General features: G+C 40.3%; 1 protein-coding gene across 6 annotated transcripts in view; it reads left to right on the top strand.

Moving 5' to 3' along the window:
- The first annotated feature begins 1,291 nt into the window (after positions 1–1,291).
- Positions 1,292–18,447, top strand: part of KYNU (kynureninase) — a 91,457-nt gene continuing 74,301 nt past the window's right edge. For 2 of the 6 annotated variants that reach the window (XM_035130834.3, XM_088661813.1), the window contains exons 1-2: positions 4,565–4,665; positions 8,848–9,024. In XM_035130834.3, coding sequence (XP_034986725.1) covers positions 8,856–9,024 — 169 coding nt within the window. In that variant the 5' untranslated portion in view covers positions 4,565–4,665; positions 8,848–8,855. Of the gene's footprint in view, positions 1,768–4,564; positions 4,666–7,334; positions 7,472–8,847; positions 9,025–18,447 lie in introns of those variants that run through there. The other 4 variants (XM_035130853.3, XM_088661817.1, XM_088661818.1 and 1 more) reach the window with 4 other exon arrangements.

Genomic DNA, 18,447 nt, shown 5'->3' with positions numbered 1-18,447 from the left:
AGTTTGTGCTATTAGAGACACTACAGCATGCTGTTCTATAAATTTAGAAGGAAGGACCCTAATTAGGAAGAAAGGGGATAGGACAAAGAAACAAGGTAGGAAGTCTGAAAATCTGAAACTGGGTTTAAGTGGTGTCAGAATTATCACTTTACAAGGTCAGAAGACTCTTAGTACAAATGGACAGAAATATGAAGCAGAAACGGTATAATGGAGCACATTAGCAATATGCAGGAGATGCAATACTCAGCAAATCTCTGGTTTCTTACAGCAGGCAAGAAAAGGGTATTATAACTAGTCAAGCCATGAGTTAATCAAAGATGTTCTTACTTTAGCATACAGGTTTCAGACCAACCGGTGGCACACTGAATTTATATATTAAAATGAAATAAATGAAAAGGTGTAGCTTGTTCCCTTTTCTAGTCATTTAGACGAGCAAGGTTTGTACTTCATCAATGTGAGAACAGGAGGGTGCACTAGATGGGACATTAGCCTGATTCAATGGTCTCTTCTGTAGTTCTTTCTTTCTCTCGTGTACTTAGAAGTTAAACTAGTGTAACCTGGATTGGAAACATGTGGTGACACCACTTGTGTTAATTATCTAACCCTGTTATTGCCCTGGAAATCAAAATGACATACAACTAACAAAACCAGGTGCTCTAACATAGTAACTGGATTCAAAATGAATGAATCCAAATCTTTCTGTGACTGCAGTTCAGTATTATTTTAAGCCCTTCTGTTCCAAGGCTTTCATAGCGCAGTTTGTATAATGTTAGGAAGCCATCAGGGGCATGGTGGGATGGAATATGGGATAATATAGCCCTTATGGAGAAACTAATGAAGCATTTTAAGTGCGCTCAGGAACATGAAGATCAACAATTATTATTAAAGTGTTATAGTACAGGACATTGGAGAGGACAATGTTGTCTCACCTGGGATAATATGTTAAGGTGGAGAGCAGAAGACTCCTAACTGATGAAAGCAACTGTAAACCATTTACAAACCTACATGTGGGACAGGATTATTTACGTTGTATTTGCATTGAATGTTTCTTGGGGTGGGAACATGGGCTTTGTTTGTTCTATGTATTTATAGAAACTAGAAAACAAGGTTAAGAAGGAAGAAAAAGTCAAGAAAGAAAGAAACCAACAGAACTATACTTGTTTAGGTTCAGCTTTGAGAGATTTGTTCTGCAGTAGTGTACAGGAAGCTGAGAGGGTGGAGTGGGCCACACCATTTCAGACTGTGTGTATGGGGAGGGGGGGGACTTCAAATCTTCTTTCCGTGAAAACCTCCCAGAATACAGAAAAGGAGCACAGCAGGGAGGAAAGATGTACCCCATCCCTTTGGTCACTATGCTATTTTGCTGTGTTTTCAACTGAAGCTGGGTTTTGAATGCAGGAGAGCAGTCAAAAATATGACACACACAGCTCCCCCCCCCCGCTGTCTGGAATGCCACAGCCCATTCTCTTACCTCAGTTGCTGCAACCTGTTTAGGCCCCACCTGAGCTCTCACATCTGAGTTCACCTGCACACACACACATACGTCATTCCCAGTTTACCTCTCCCTACCTCCTGGAACCTGCGGCCCCCCCCCCACTCTATTTTTCTCTGTTTCTCAGTCAAAAGGAAGACAGAAAAGCTTTTGGGAAATGTAGTCCTTGAACTCAGCACTCATAAGCTCTCCGATTTGAATCTGATTTGTGCTAAAAGCCTCAAGCTGGGCTAGGCCCTGACAGTCTCCATTTCTCCCTCAAGCCACAATTAATTGTAAGTACAGACTAATTTTCTATGGTTCCCCAATTTACTGCTACCATTCTCCCACTTCTGTCATACTTAAGATTTTTAATTTGTTTATTAATACTAATAATAATACATTTATTTATGTTTTATACATTCTTTTAATTTTTTTAACAAAGTAAATATTTTTAGTTCCTTGTGGAAGGAGGCCCCGTGTTTTGTTTTGCTACAAATGACCATTTACAATGCTGTTGTTGTTGTTTGTTGTTGTTGTTGTTGTTGTTGTCACAGTTATTGTTTTTACTACCACCAACAGCAACTGCTTAGTTTTAGCAGGCTTGTTGTGTTGAGTATCAATGTAGGCAAATAAATAAGGAACATGAAATCTTGTATTTTTCCCAATACTGTATATGTACAGTATTATTATTATTATTTCATTTCCATACCGCTTTATATTTTTAAGAAAAATCGCCAAGTGGTTTACAGCATATTAAACATCAATAAAACAATGCAGAGTCAAACATTTCTAAAGAAAGTCAAATATAAAGTACACAGTCAAAGCAACACAATTAACAGGAAACCAAAATACCATCTCAAAGATTTCAAAATAAAACATTACAGCGGAGGTCAACTACAGAATACATATTTAATACAAACAAAGCTAACAAAAACAAAATCTTAAACATTTGAAGGAAAACATTGCTAAGTGAAGTTAAATATAAAATGCACATTTAAAACAGCATAATGAATGAGAACAAAATATTATAAGTATGACACGGCTGTTTGGCAGTAACAAAAAGATGGGGCAAAAGAATCCAATAATTAGGATTTGTTGTCAGGCATAGCAATGTCTGTCCAGTCTCCCCAGGGGCCTCTGTAATAGAGCTGGGTGAGTCTGGGCCCTGCCCTCTCAGCCAGGTGGAAAAGGTCTTGCAGGGAGCGGCCTTCACGACTCATAGCCGGGCGTTGTAAATATATTGCAGGTAGGATAGGTAGGATGCAGCTCCAGGTAGGATGCATCTCCATTAAATCGATTGAATAGCCTACTGACATATGAGGGCCTGGTAAAAAAAACCCAGAATTATTTCTCCCATCCCCTACAGTGCTTCAGAGACAAAACGAAGAAGAAAAAAGGAAAATACAACCCATTCATATTTCCCACCACAGCTAGAGTGGTGGGATCTTGCATATCGCTTGTCCTCTGAATGACTAATTACAAGGCTGTAAAATAAATATTTTAATTTACTATTATGTTGATAAATCTGATTTTTTTCCTCTCCCATACCTCCTCAAAATATTTGTCTGGAAAAATTCTAACCTGATACACAGTTTGACAAGTTGACCTCTAGTGGTATTTAGTATTTGAACTCTGACAGTATGTTAACATTGACATCTTGTATAGCATTTTGGTGTTTTTTCACCTGAGAAAAAACAGGTTGTCAAAAAAGTTACTTTGTCAGAATTTGAATTGTGAAGTCAGTCATTCAGTCAGTCCAGTCTCTCTTTCAGTTAGCTGTGCCGTCAATTTTTTTAAAAAAAGTTAAATTGAAATTTGTCAAGTTTTCAAAATTTTCTCTTAATTCTGTGTGAGAGACAGAATTTATTTATTTATGGAGTCTTGAACTTCCAACATTGTTCCAGTTTTTTATAAGGTAAATAGAGTTTATTAATCTCGGTAACTCAGCCCTTTCTCATTCCACCCCTCCCCATGCCACAGTCTGTTATTCCGGAGGCAAGCACCATATTGCATAATTAGATGTTTGCTGAATGGCATCAGTAATACAATGCTTACTGTATTGTTAGCTGAAGGTAATCTGATTATGGGCACATCTTTTTGGAACCACATCTCAGAGTTCAGTTAAACTTACAGCCAAGAAAGGTTGGACATTGAGGAACAAGTCCCATTTAAACTCAGTGGAACTTATTTCTGAGCAAATATGCATAATAAAAAACTGCATGTGTGCATTTTTTTTTCTTTCCAAAATATAACCCTAAACTTTTTAGCATTGTGTCTTTGCATGATGGTTTACATGAGACTGCATTTCTTTACTCTTTATTCTAGACACTTTATTGCTGCACTAGCAAATATTTTAAAATATTTCAAGTTCCTTCTGCAGTGTGATATTTTTTGCATCTCCATGGACTATATGCCATTGTGGTTTGTTTCATGTTGTTTTTAAAAGCGGTATTGATATGTAGTATAGCAGATATTTATACTGATAGAATAATAGAGTAGATTTTCCCTAGCTTAATATAGACTGTATCTGCTTTGTTAAATATATAGATTGCCAAAGCTAATGGTGAGTTCCATTTTGTGAAATCATTTTCTAAAAGAGGAGAACTGGGAGCTGATAGCAAATTTACAAAGCAGAAGTGGAACAGAATATGTACAGTTAAAGAATAAGTGTGAGAAGTGGATCATAGAACCATAGAATAGTAGAGTGGGAAGGGAGCCTGAGGGTCATCTAGTCCAGCCCCCAGCAATGCAGGAATCTCAACTAAAGCATCAATGGCAGATGGCTATCCAACCTCTGCTTAGAAACTCCAATGGAGAGAGTCCACAACCTCCCAAGGGATTCTGTTCTGCTGTTGAACAGTTCTTACCATCAGAAAGTTCTTCCTGATGTTTAGTTGGAATCTCCTTGAATATTAAATCAAAGATTTGGGGAATGGAATTAAAATGCAGCTTAAACATATGGAGGTTTTAGGTTTGTTGTATTGTGCTGTGTGAGATAGGAACAGGGCTGCTGACAAGTGTGCTAGAGTCCCAGGTAGAAGTGGGGGTGGAAAGAGGTCAAAGTCCAAAAAGTAGAAAGGAAAAGCAAACAGAGGAGATAATAAGGGGAGGGAAATATGTGTGGTATGTTAGATTGCGGTGCAAAGGGGGAAAGAGAATGAATCCTTAAGAAGTAACATTGTTAGCTGAAGGTAAGCAAAATCTGTTTCAGAGGGACACAGCACACATTAATTTTCATCTAATTTAAGATTACTAGAAGAATCAGTGGTTTAGAAAAAACTGATATTATTCTTGGTGCCAATTGCAAAAAGACTTGTAACTGGTAGTAGTTACAGTATTTAATTAATGCAAGGGAAAGTTATTCATTGTTATAAAATCTAGTGTGTAATCTAGCCAAATTAAGCATTTTAAAGTAATATCAATAGTGGTGTAGAAATCCGTGTATACTTCAATCTCCCACTGAAAGGAAAGGATGACTTAAAAGTGCTTAACCTTTGACTTGGTTCACTGCCCTAATAGTTATTCTACAAGTAAAATATTTTCCTTATTGGTTTCCTAAAGTTTAGACTTTAGTAATACATTCCTTTAAAAGTATTTAATTTATTTTCATTTTAGATATTTTATTGCACTTCATAATTCTTATATTAACTGGATTGAGGTTGAATCCTGACAAGACAGAAGCAGGGTGGATTTGATTTAAATCAAACTGATTTAAATCACGATTTAAATCACTAGTCAGTAAGGCTTGATTTAAATCATAGTTTTCTACATAAAGACTAATTCTTGCTGGTATAACTTTAATATGCAAGTAGATGAAGATTTTTAGAATAACAACTTTTCATATTAGTTTTTTATCCCCAGTTTAATAGGTTATTCATATTTGGACAACTTTACTGTTGTACTTAGGAAGGAGAAAAATAATCATTACTTTAATAATAACAATTTAAATAGATTTATTCAACTGAAACAATAACATTACAGCATATGTTATTTGCTTAAACAAACATCCATGTTTGTTAACTAATTTGGCTAAACAAAAACAAAATATATATATTTTAAGAAACTTAGACTGTCAGCCCAGCCTACACATGAAAAACTTAAATACTGTCCACTCCAAAGAATCAGAAAAATATTGTTTCTATTCTATTCACTGAACTTCTTGAAACTTAGCACTGAAGGTCTTTTTCTCAACTCTGTTCATGTTATAACATTTTTGCTGTGAAGAAGAGGCATGTGATCTCTGTTGAGTCAAATTCAGTTTTGAGAACTGCAAAAGTAAACCAAGCATCTGTGATAATATCTTGTAGGCAGAGAAACTGCCCAATAATCTTACAAAAACCTCTGGAAGAGCATGACATTGTGAATGGATTAATGGAATTTATTTACCCCAAAAATTAAACATATACAACCTTATTCTACATAATTAAAAAAACTAATCTTTATTTCATGATGGAATAACCTTTGGATGGTAATATATTTTCCTCAAAAAGCATTTTATTTTTTAAAAAATCCAATTTAAATCAAAAAAATCGATTTAAATAAAAAAAATCCGATTTAAATCAAAAAAATCCGATTTAAATAAAAAAAATCCGATTTAAATCAAAAAAATCCGATTTTTTTATTTTTTTAAAAAAAATCATTGATTTTTATCCACCCTGGACAGAAGTACTGTTCTTGGGGGACAGGGGGTGGGCTGGTGTGGATCCTGAATGGTGATCCTGAATGGGGTAACTGTGCCCCTGTAGGACCAGGTGCGCAGCCTGGGAGTCATTTTGGACTCACAACTGTCCATGGAGGCGCAGGTCAACTCTGTATCCAGGGCAGCTGTCTACCAGCTCCATCTGGTACGCAAGCTGAAACCCTACCTGCCCACTGACTGTCTCTCCAGAGTGGTGCATGCTCTAGTTATCTCTCGCTTGGACTACTGCAATGCGCTCTACGTGGGGCTACCTTTGAAGGTGACCCGGAAACTACAACTAATCCAGAATGCGGAAGCTAGACTGGTGACGGGGGACGGCCGCCAAGACCATATAACACCGGTCCTGAAAGACCTACATTGGCTCCCAGTATGTTTCCGAGCACAATTCAAAGTGTTGGTGTTGACCTTTAAAGCCCTAAATTGCCTCAGCCCAGTATATCTCAAGGAGCATCTCCACCCCCATCATTCTGCCCGTACACTGAGGTCCAGCGCCGAGGGCCTTCTGGCAGTTCCCTCACTGCGAGAAGCAAAGCTACAGGGAACCAGGCAGAGGGCCTTCTCGGTAGTGGCACCCACCCTGTGGAACGCCTTCCCATCAGATGTCAAAGAGATAAATACCTACCTGACATTTAGAAGACATGTGAAGGCAGCCCTGTGCAGGGAAGTTTTTAATGTGTGACATTTTAATGTATTTTGAATCTTTTTTGGAAGCCGCCCAGAGTGGCTGGGGAAATAATAATAATAATAATAATAATAATAATAATAATAATAATAATAATTATTATTATTATTATTAGTTGAATATTTTCAATTTATTTATGTCATAATTTAAGTATCTAGATTTACCATAATGAAAATCTCTGTTCAGGCATATCGACTGCTCTAGAGATGCAGAAGTGTTTTTAAAACAAACAAACAAACAAACCCAGAATACTGACTGACCGTTGATAAGAGGATAATTGGAAAACCAGGGGACAAGGGATAAAATGGAATACACTCAGACAACATGGCATTAAGCCTTCCCATGGCCTAGCTTCTGGTAGTGCAGTAGGAGCAGGGGAGAAGCAAAGTGGCTGTGACTTTCTCTTTCTGTACCAGCACACTTGCTCGCTTAATGGTAAGCTATAATTTGGCTTAGTGTTATATGCAAAACAGGCCAAGGCTTTTGATCAGTTTTCCAGATGCTGAGTTCGATTATGTCTGATTGTGCAAATGAGGATGTATTTTGAAGCATTCTGTTGGCAGCACTGGCAATGATGGAGACAGAATAACTCAGTTGATCAAATGTGGAACTTACGGTAGGTGAATAGCAAATTATGTTTTGAAGGTGACCAAATGGTGCTCTTCTATTAATTAGGATAAGTAATTAGTAATCAGCACTTAATTTAATTAGTAAATGGATTCTGTGCTGCAGAAAAAGCTGGTTTCATAGTGGATGTAGACTGATTCGTCACCTACCACCAAATGAATGACTAATTCATTATTTTCATTAATCAATGGAAGTGGCTATGTTTTGAAAAACTTTTTGAGAGCCACTATCTGGCCACTTTCCACATAAAAATGGCTTTTCATTAGGGCCTCAAATTTGAGCATGCAGAAATATGTAAAAGAAAATATTTCTGTTTTGTAGCTTTTGTTTGAGCTTATTTTTTTTCAACTGAAACATGAAGGTTGTGAAGACACTATGAGTAGTGACCACTTTGAATGCTCAGATTGCCAGTGCTCAACACAATTTTGGTCAACTAGAATGTGGAATCAGGATAAGACTGGAGATAGAAAATAGGAAGGCCCAAGAGGGTACAATAACGAGGCCTAGGGAGATGCTGAAACTAAATAAAACTAAACAAAAAATACTACAGAAACAATTTTGAATATGTGATTGTGTTTTTCACTTTCAGTAGGGATCTCATCTGCACCTTGCATTGAGCTTCTTTCTGCCACACAGAAAGAACCATACTAGTTCATCAAGATGTGTTTTCCAGTGATGCAGGCAATCTGATAAATGCAAATGGAGGCCAGAAACTGAATCTGGCTCTATAGGAAATCTTTGTGTCAGTGAAAAGGAATTTTGAGGGACAACTGTTTAGATTTTATATCCTTGTGGTTTGTGAGAAAACAGCTTTTCTCCGGCAGAGGCCTATTCAACTGAAATTTCCTCTTTCACTTCTTCAGTGCCTAGTCTGCCTATTCCAGTCGTGCCTCTCAAGCTAAAAACTTACACATCCACACCAAGAAGCTAAAGGAGCCAAAAGATTGCTCAGGCTTGAAAATGCAAGTTTAAATGTGGCAACGCACCTGCCATTTTCAGGAGCACAGATTGTAGAAACAATAATGCTGCCTGCGGCTTTCTGATTCTGCAAGTTTGAATGACACTATAGAATTTGTTACTGCTGTTGGAGCAGTGGTAGAAAACAGAAGTTGCTGATGTAGCTCTATAGAGAAAGCATTGTATTTAAAACTAATGGCTTTAGGGCTACAGCAATATGCTGCCTTGAAAAATGCTGGAATTGAGAACTTCTCGCTCTTTCCTTACATTTCCAAGTATTTCACTTTTTAAAGCTTGAAGGCTGTTACTCAGCAGACATACCGGTAACTATAATCTTTGCATCAGACACTAGCCAATATGTACGACACAGAATCTAAATGAAAATATTTTATCCCTTTTCATTTTTAGAGTGAGAAATGGATCTGTCTTCTTATGCCTCGCCGGCAGCCATTATAGAAACCGTTGCTTCACAGCTAGCATGCAGGCCAGTGGATAAGGAAGTTGCTGTTCAGTTAGATGAAGAAGATGAACTAAAACACCTGCGTGGATGTTTTCATATTCCCAGAGTGAAGGATCTGCCTCCAAGTAAGAACCACAGTTATACCAAGGTGGCTTTGTATCTCCTTGCATATGTTTATTGTAAATCTGCAGGAAGCCTTGCTGCTTAAAGGGTAAATGGAACGATTGGCGCCACATCTTTGAACACAGCATGTCTCCTGCGTTGTAAAATCAGCACCTCAAGTTGAATGCCTTATGCTCTCATTCCCATTCTGATTAGAATGGAAGAATACAATACAGCACTTATGTCGTGCTTAGGCTGTCACTCAGTCTCTTTCAACAATATAGTGACTGATTGAAAATTATAGGCAGGAGTGTTTCTTAATGGATTTGAGCTGCTTTGCCTCCAGATACTTGTTGCCAAAAGAAGCTGCTACTTTGGGCATTCAGGAAAGTTTTGCACTATCAGTTTTTTATGGTTGATTGGAATCCACTGGAAAGGCCTCCTGCACATAGCTGCCAAGTTATCCCTTTTTTAAAGGGATTTCCCCTTATGCTGAATAGGCTTCCTCGCGAGAAAAGGGAAAACTTGGCAGCTATGCTCCTGCACAAACATCATTTGGAAGGAGCAGGAACAACACACTTGGCAGGAGGGTTGAACTCATGGTTCTTGTGGCACTATAAGAGGTTTTCTGAATACTTATACCAGGTATGAGGGTTACAATGTTGTTTGAGTTGATAAATAAGTTAAATTAATTGACAAAATATTCTGATCAGTTAAACCAATGTCCCTGATTAATTGGACAGCAGGTTTTTAGTGTCACAGCAATCACCAACTCATGACACGCTGCTTTTGAAGATGGATATACCCCTTTCTGTTATACACAGGTGAGAATGCTGCTTCTGAGATAGCTAATGTTGCAACTGTTGCATATATTGCCTAAATTCAAATTTGGAACAACTTTATTTATTGTCTATAAGACACCCCCATGTATAAGACACCCCCTATTTTGGGGGGCTCATATTTCAGAAAATGGGGGGAAATGGCCCTGTGTATAAGATGCCCCCTAATTTTTGACATTTTTTAAAAGGGGAAAAACCTAGTCTTATACACTGAAAAATACGGTATTTTTTATTCATTTGTGTTAGGGCTGGGCGATATTTCAATATATTGCCCAAATCCGGTTTGAAGTCCATATTGTGATACTGGTTTCATATTTTTTTGACCTGGCAATATATCACAAATCATGTGGTGTGTGCGTGTGCATGCTATGCAAAAATCACAATGTGGGAAAAACTGTGAAGCCAGCCAGTGCCTCTCTATATACAGTTGTTGTTGTTGTTTAGTCGTTTAGTCGTGTCCGACTCTTCGTGACCCCATGGACCATAGCACGCCAGGCACTCCTGTCTTGCACTGCCTCCCGCAGTTTGGTCAAACTCATGTTCGTAGCTTCGAGAACACTGTCCAACCATCTTGTCCTCTGACGTCCCCTTCTCCTAGTGCCCTCAATCTTTCCCAACATCAGGGTCTTTTCCAAGGATTCTTCTCTTCTCATGAGGTGGCCAAAGTATTGGAGCCTCAGCTTCACGATCTGTCCTTCCAGGGAGCACTCAGGGCTGATTTCCTTAAGAATGGATAGGTTTGATCTTCTTGCAGTCCATGGGACTCTCAAGAGTCTCCTCCAGCACCATAATTCAAAAGCATCAATTCTTCGGCGATCAGCCTTCTTGATGGTCCAGCTCTCACTTCCATACATCACTACTGGGAAAACCATAGCTTTAACTATACGGACCTTTGTCGGCAAGGTGATGTCTCTGCTTTTTAAGATGCTGTCTAGGTTTGTCATTGCTTTTCTCCCAAGAAGCAGGCGTCTTTTAATTTCGTGACTGCTGTCACCATCTGCAGTGATCAAGGAGCCCAAGAAGGTGAAATCTCTCACTGCCTCCATTTCTTCCCCTTCTATTTGCCAGGAGGTGATGGGACCAGTGGCCATGATCTTGGTTTTTTTGATGTTGAGCTTCAGACCATATTTTGCGCTCTCCTCTTTCACCCTCATTAAAAGGTTCTTTAATTCCTCCTCGCTTTCTGCCATCAAGGTTGTGTCATCTGCATATCTGAGGTTGTTGATATTTCTTCCGGCAATCTTAATTCCGGCTTGGGATTCATCTAGTCCAGCCTTTCGCATGATGAATTCTGCATATAAGTTAAATAAGCAGGGAGACAATATACAACCTTGTCGTACTCCTTTCCCAATTTTGAACCACTCAGTTGTTCCATATCCAGTTCTAACTATAGCTTCTTGTCCCACATAGAGATTTCTCAGGAGACAGATGAGGTGATCAGGCACTCCCATTTCTTTAAGAACTTGCCATAGTTTGCTGTGTTCGACACAGTCAAAGGCTTTTGCATAGTCAATGAAGCAGAAGTAGACGTTTTTCTGGAACTCTCTAGCTTTCTCCATAATCCAGCGCATGTTTGCTATTTGGTCTCTGGTTCCTCTGCCCTTTCGAAATCCAGCTTGCACTTTTCGAAATCCAGCTTGCCCAGGTGGTGCTAGGGACCCAGGTGGCGCTAGGGACCCAGGTGGCACTGTGGTTAAACCACTGAGCCTAGGGCTTGCTGATCAGAAGGTCGGCGGTTCGAATCCCTGTGACGGGGTGAGCTCCCGTTGCTTGGTCCCAGCTCCTGCCAACCTAGCAGTTCGAAAGCACCTCAAAATGCAAGTAGATAAATAGGAACCGCCACAGCGGGAAGGTAAACGGCGTTTCCATGTGCTGCTCTGGTTTGCCAGAAGCGGCTTTGTCATGCTGGCCACATGACCTGGAAGCTATACGCCGGCTCCCTTGGCCAATAATGCGAGATGAGCGTGCAACCCCAGAGTCGGTCACGACTGGACCTAATGGTCAGGGGTCCTCTGCCCTTTCGAAATCCAGCTTGCACTTCTGGGAGTTCTCGGTCCACATACTGCTTAAGCCTGCCTTGTAGAATTTTAAGCATAACCTTGCTAGCATGTGAAATGAGCGCAATTGTGCGGTAGTTGGAGCATTCTTTGGCACTGCCCTTCTTTGGAATTGGGATGTAGACTGATCTTCTCCAATCCTCTGGCCATTGCTGAGTTTTCAAAACTTGCTGGCATATTGGGTGTAATTGTCATATATTGGTATATTGTGATCTTTAGCTGGTGAGATAATCACAGTGTTGAAAACCAGGTTATGCCCCTGTCGTAATATGTGTGTGTATGATATGTTTTCAAGTAATATATTAAAACTCATATAATTCATTGGCTAAGATTTGTTTATTCAGGTTGCAACTCTTCTTGTTTTAGGAGATGTGCTTCTTATGTGAAAAATTAGCAACGGGCAAGCCAATTCAACATAATACAATGAGATTATTATTTTTTTTAAAAAAAAAAGGATGCAAGAAAGAAAGAAAGAAAGAAAGAAAGAGAAAAAGGGGGAGAGGAATATATTGAAAATTTTTATAGCCAACCCATGACCCAGAAATATGAACCATGTCTCCTTAACTCTTTCCCATTACATTCAATAGGAGTAGTGTTATGTACTGAGCTGAATCCTAGAACAATAGGATTCAGAATCAGCGGGAGCTACCCAATCCAACTCCAGGTGGAAGTGAATCCGCAACCTGATTGGCCTGCTGGAGCAGCCAATCAGGCGGCTGGCAGAAGTGAATCTGCTACCTGATTGGCCTGTAGGAGCAGCCAATCAGGCTGCAGGCAGAAGTCAATCCACAATATAATTGGCCCACAGGTGTAGCCCTGAAGTAGCCAATCACGCAAGGCCCATTGTGTAAATAATGTATATAAGCAGATGGTTTTGGGAAAAGAGCCATTCGTCTTCTCTTCTTCTCCTTGATGAATATGAGCTGAATAAAGAGCATGAAATTCACTCTCGACTCCGAGTATATTTCACTGGCGACGAAGGTGGGATCCGGCTGAGCTGACCGCCACCACGCACTGCACCGCAGCACCGCCACCTGCTGCACCGCTGCATCGCACCGTGCATCCAGGCTTCAGCTCCAGGACCCAAGGAACCCAGAATGGCAACCGACAGCAGCTTCTTGCCATTCAAACCAGCATCAGGAGACTGGGAAGGGAACCCCCGGACATTTGTGGCCCAGGACCCAGTGTATGCAAAGAATTTTGGGGCAGGCCCAGCATGGGTACCTGCCACAGTCACCAAGGTGACCGGTCCCGTGTCATACGAGGTACTAACGGAAGGGGGGCAATGTTGGCGCCGCCACTGCGACCAGCTACGGCGACGATTCCCAGGAGGAACCCGGGAGGAGAGCGGGACAGAGGGGTCCCAAGGGGACAGCAGGGCAGTGAGGCCTGTAGAGCGAGAGGGGTGGGCAGGGGAAGCAGAAGCAGTAGGCACAGAGGGGGACCCTGAGGCTGGAAGGACACCGGAACCAGAGTCACAACCTAGTGGTTCAGTGGCGCCAGACCAGACAGCCCCGGCACAGCCAGCAGCCTCGGAACACGAGCCAGAACCAGAACCCCTGACCAAGGAACACCCCAGGCCACAACGCACACGGAGGCGGCCGGCAGACCTTGGGGACTACGAATGCAACTTCCCGGGCAGGACTGGAACTTAGAGGGGAGGGGTGTTATGTACTGAGCTGAATCCTAGAACAATAGGATTCAGAATCAGCGGGAGCTACCCAATCCAACTCCAGGTGGAAGTGAATCCGCAACCTGATTGGCCTGCTGGAGCAGCCAATCAGGCGGCTGGCAGAAGTGAATCTGCTACCTGATTGGCCTGTAGGAGCAGCCAATCAGGCTGCAGGCAGAAGTCAATCCACAATATAATTGGCCCACAGGTGTAGCCCTGAAGTAGCCAATCACGCAAGGCCCATTGTGTAAATAATGTATATAAGCAGATGGTTTTGGGAAAAGAGCCATTCGTCTTCTCTTCTTCTCCTTGATGAATATGAGCTGAATAAAGAGCATGAAATTCACTCTCGACTCCGAGTATATTTCAAGTAGATTTATGAGATTTCAGGTGCAAAGTCCAAGAATGTGTAGGGGAATTCACCGCATCTGGGACTGCAGCAGGAAATTGGGTTTTCCCTCATCTTTTATTTCTACCCAGAATGCATCGGCTGAACTACCTGCTTTGGCAGCAGGGGATTGTACTGAATGATAACTCTGTCAGCTCAGGTGATCCTTGGCTGCTAAACCAGCCCAGCCCTGTCTTAGAGACAGCCATTGGGAATTTCTGAGCCTGGGATGGGCAACCCCCTGCAAGCTTTGCTGGGCTAGGAGAGCTCTCCAGGCCCTACAAAGCACATGTCAGCCAGGGAAGCCAACCATTTTTTGTGTCAGATTTTAATTTGAGCCAGAGAAGAATTCAGGGGCTTGTAAAGCTTATCTTTGCTTTGAGTCCAGTTTTAACAAGTCCCTAAAGTTATTCTGACTTCACTAGAATATCTGCTAAAAAGTAATGAAGTTTATGATGATAAAGTTTTAAAGGTTCTTAAGCTAAAGGTTCTTTAGCCAAAAGTAAATCTGGCCAAGGAATCTATAATGAATGCTCCCTTTCTCTTTTTAAAGAATTCTTCAGATTCCCCATTTATGAACTATTTTCAAATCGGTATTTTCTCAGTTATTTTTTCAGAATTATTCACTAACTGATATATAAATAGCTATTGAAATATCTTATTTTCCATTCTGCCTTTGAGATACCTTTTAAATAATTCTTATTAATGATTTTGGCAGTCAGTCTAGTTTGGTTAGATAGCTACTGAAAATGTAAAAAACCATATATAATATACAAAGTCACATGACATTTATCCAGTCTCCTAATTGAAGGTTGATATTCAGGGGCAGGGAGGGAGGTCTGTCCCAAACACTCAAATATACATTTGTAGCCCTTCTTTATGGGCATTCTGCAGTGTTTATTTCATAATTAAACAAGCAGACTGGCTAGAAATTCCCACTTTTCATCCTTGTGTTTGTGACAGCTAATCAATTTTGCTGTAATTTTCTTAGTCTGAAGTGCACTGTGAAGCAACTCTGAATTCATGTTGTGGTTGTGAGTGTGGATTGTGAATCCTGGGAACTTCTCTCTGTGTGTAAGCATGTAAAATATTATCTCTATATTTGTTCACCTGATTTCCCTTTAAAAAAAAATTGGGGTCAAGGTGTAAGTGTTCAGGATAGTGGTGACTTTCTTTTTAAACAACAATCTACTAAACTAGAACATTGAATTGTACAACAGATCTATGCAGCTTGGTGTTACTGTCTATGAAAGTGTTGTTTGTGGTGTTTAAAGATAACAAGATCTGACCTTTATTTTGAAGCATGTTGGGTTTTTTTGAAAAAAATCATACACCATCCTAATATCTTTAATGTGGTTAAAATAGAACCATCATTTACAGAAACTAATCCTTTCTGGGAGTGTTTTTTTTAGTTAGTCTACCATAAATTAGATAATTAGGCAGCTTGATTGATTGGACATCTTTAATGGCTTTGTGTTAGCTTACCAGTGGCACTTAGCAAAACACCAGTCTAAGGCTTCCAGTCATTTATCAGGCTAAAAAAGATGAACAGAATATATAATGAATATATAATAATGGAATATCTTGAAATTGTTGTATAATCTGTGAAACTAATCAATACATCAAAAAAGCCAGGGTGTAGTAAACAGACAGGTGGTGATTTCAGGTAAGATAATAAGAATGTAAGAAGAGCCTGCTGGATCAGGCCAGTGACCCATCTAGTCCAGCATCCTGTTCTCACAGTGGCCAAACCTGTGCAAAACCTGCAAGCAGGATTCGAGCACAAGAGCACGCTTCCCTCCTTTGGTTTCCAGCGACGAGAGCTCAAAGCTTTGTAGCTTTCTATTTATTTGTTTACATGATTTGTATCCTGTAACTTCTGCATGAATTTATGCTCCTTGGGTGCCTAACAAGATAGTTAAGAAACAAAAAAGTACAGTTAACAATAACAATCATCTTTTTAAAGAAACAAACCAACCAAAAAAGCAACAGTCTCTTCAAATAGACAGTAAAATCAAACTGCTCTGAGGGTGCCTTCACAATGTCATTATTTTGCAGGAAAGATTCAATCGCCTACCAGATCTTTAGTTTTGCACTTTTAAAGCCCCCACATAAACCTTCTGCCCTAGCCAACACAAGCAGATGGGCTTGGGCTGTGGCAGTGGCTACGTCACTCCTTTTGGCCCTGCTGCTTTCCAGCTGGAGGTTAAGATTTCTCCCTTTAGCTGTCACTAATGCCAGTTACAGATCTAAATAATAGTTGGGGTAAACATAATTTACATGGTGTGTACAAGCATGAGTGATCTTGCTTGACATTTATCTGTGCACCAAATGGATCTTGGATGTCTCACTCATGAAGCTAGAAGAGATAATCCAAGTTCTTTATATATTTACATAAAACATTGTACAGCATTGTCTTGAAAGCAGGGTAGAGCAAATCCTGTAAAGCAGGTATGCCATTTAAAAGGGGGAGGGGAGAAGCTTATAAACTATATATTAATCTTGTCAAAACTAAGTTTTAGTAACAGCTTGTTTTAGGTAGTCATGACATAAATCAAGTGAGAAGCTGCCAAAGGGTTTTTTTGCATTCCACTTCTTTCTGCACTTTAAGGTGGCAGAGATTTAGCCATTGTAATCAAGAAATGTGGAAGGGAAAATACAACAGACCTATTTACAAAATGTTGCGTCCAGTTCTTGTTAAAGTACTTGATTGCCACATATTTTGTCTCCCTTCACATCATTTGTGTAGATAAAAAAATTACTCAAGACACCCGGATGTAGATGTGTTCTGTATGTTGAAACAGATTTCTACATCTAGATATCTTGCAGTTGCTCTCAATTTGTGCAGGAGTGAGTTGTGTAAGAGATACTACCCTCTCACACAAACATACATCTTGTCCTTGAACTGCAGTGTTCAAACTCCAGTAGTATTTCAACTTCTTCTAAGCAGGTAATAAGCAAGCTTTTTTTAATTGGCAGGGAGATGGTGGTAGGGAGGGCTTGTCTTTAAAAATAGTTTTTTTTCAAATGTTGCTTTGAGTCACTGAAGTTTAATGTAAACATGAGTCAACAATAAGTTATTGTACCAAATGCCATATCGGAATTGTATTAAAAGGAACAGATTCAGAATAAAACCAGTCTCCATATTTCCAGCTAGACACTCTTGATTGGTAAGTGTCAGGGACTGGGCAGAGGAGGAATGATGGAGACCGCCTCCCCATCCTGACCCTTCCAGGGAGGAGGAAGAAGAAGACAGTATAGATTAACAACAGGGGTATGAGGGAGGTCACAGCTCAGAGGCAGATGAAGGGGAAAGCTGGGAAATCATAGGAGAGCTAGAGCAGCACCTGGCTGACATGTTGTCATAAGAAAGTGTTCCAGACCCTCCATCTCCCAAAAGCCGGCAACCCTTAAAAGTAGGAGAGCAAGGAGCTTGAAGACAGAGGGCACTTAGCAGCACCCGTAGAGGAGGTGATGATGGTGATGAATGAGGAAGTGGGAGAGATGGGGGTGGAGATTTACTTGGGACAATGCCGTTATCCAAGAGGCTGGGTTCTATAGCCTCTCTCTGTAAAGATTGTAATAAAAAAGGACTGTAAGAAACTTTTAACTCAGAAACTTTGGCCTTCCAGATGTTGCTAGACTACAGCTCTCACCATCCCTATTCATTGCCCATGCTTACTGATGCAGGTGTGAGTTGTAATTCAGCAACATCTGGAGGGCCAAAGCTTCCCCACATCTGTTCTAATTAATCTTATTTTTCATCTGCTAATCTTTATAGCTTCCCCAGCTTCTTTGTTATACTCACACAAACATATACATATTCAAGGTATGATCTCACTCACAAAGTGGACCGAGCAATCAGTGCTGTTTGTCCTCTAGAATTATTAAACCGCATTCACCATTTAGAGGTCACATCTCCAGAAGAAATATTAGATGAGCTAATATCATGAGCACATTGAAATCCAGACAACAGTAGTACTGCAAAGCAAGGATCTATTTAGTGAAAGTGAGATGCTGTGAATGATGGACTGTAGTGGCGTTTAGATAGAAAAAATGTAAGTTGATTCAAAGTGGAATGGGCAAGCAAAATGGTGTAAATCTGGACTTTAAAGGGTTTAGTCAATCTAAATCATTGTGCACATGGAGTGATATCTGCAAGTAGAAGGTCACCCCAACATGCTTATTGTACTACCCCAAAATATGCTGTGGACTGTTGCAGAAAACCCAGAGCACATTGTGCCTGTGTGTGTGTGTGTGTGTGTTGTGCGTGCACACGTCTGCATGGGAGGAGGAGAGGGAGGGAAAGTTCTGTTATGCTCATGGAGCCGTGCTACAGTGATTTGGTTGGATACCACACCCAGTTAAGAAAATATCAGTAAGTAGCAATCTGGTATTGTGCGCCAATGATCAGGAACAATGGTTTTGTATATTTAAAACCCTTTAAAACTGCCTTACATATTAAGCTCTAAACGGTATACAGTGGTACC

This window comes from Zootoca vivipara, chromosome 1 (assembly GCF_965207765.1).
Source record: "Zootoca vivipara chromosome 1, rZooViv2.hap1.1, whole genome shotgun sequence".
NCBI classification, from domain to species: Eukaryota; Metazoa; Chordata; class Lepidosauria; order Squamata; family Lacertidae; genus Zootoca; species Zootoca vivipara.
Note: the sequence above shows the minus strand (reverse complement) of the source record. Positions and strands in the feature narration are given on the sequence as shown.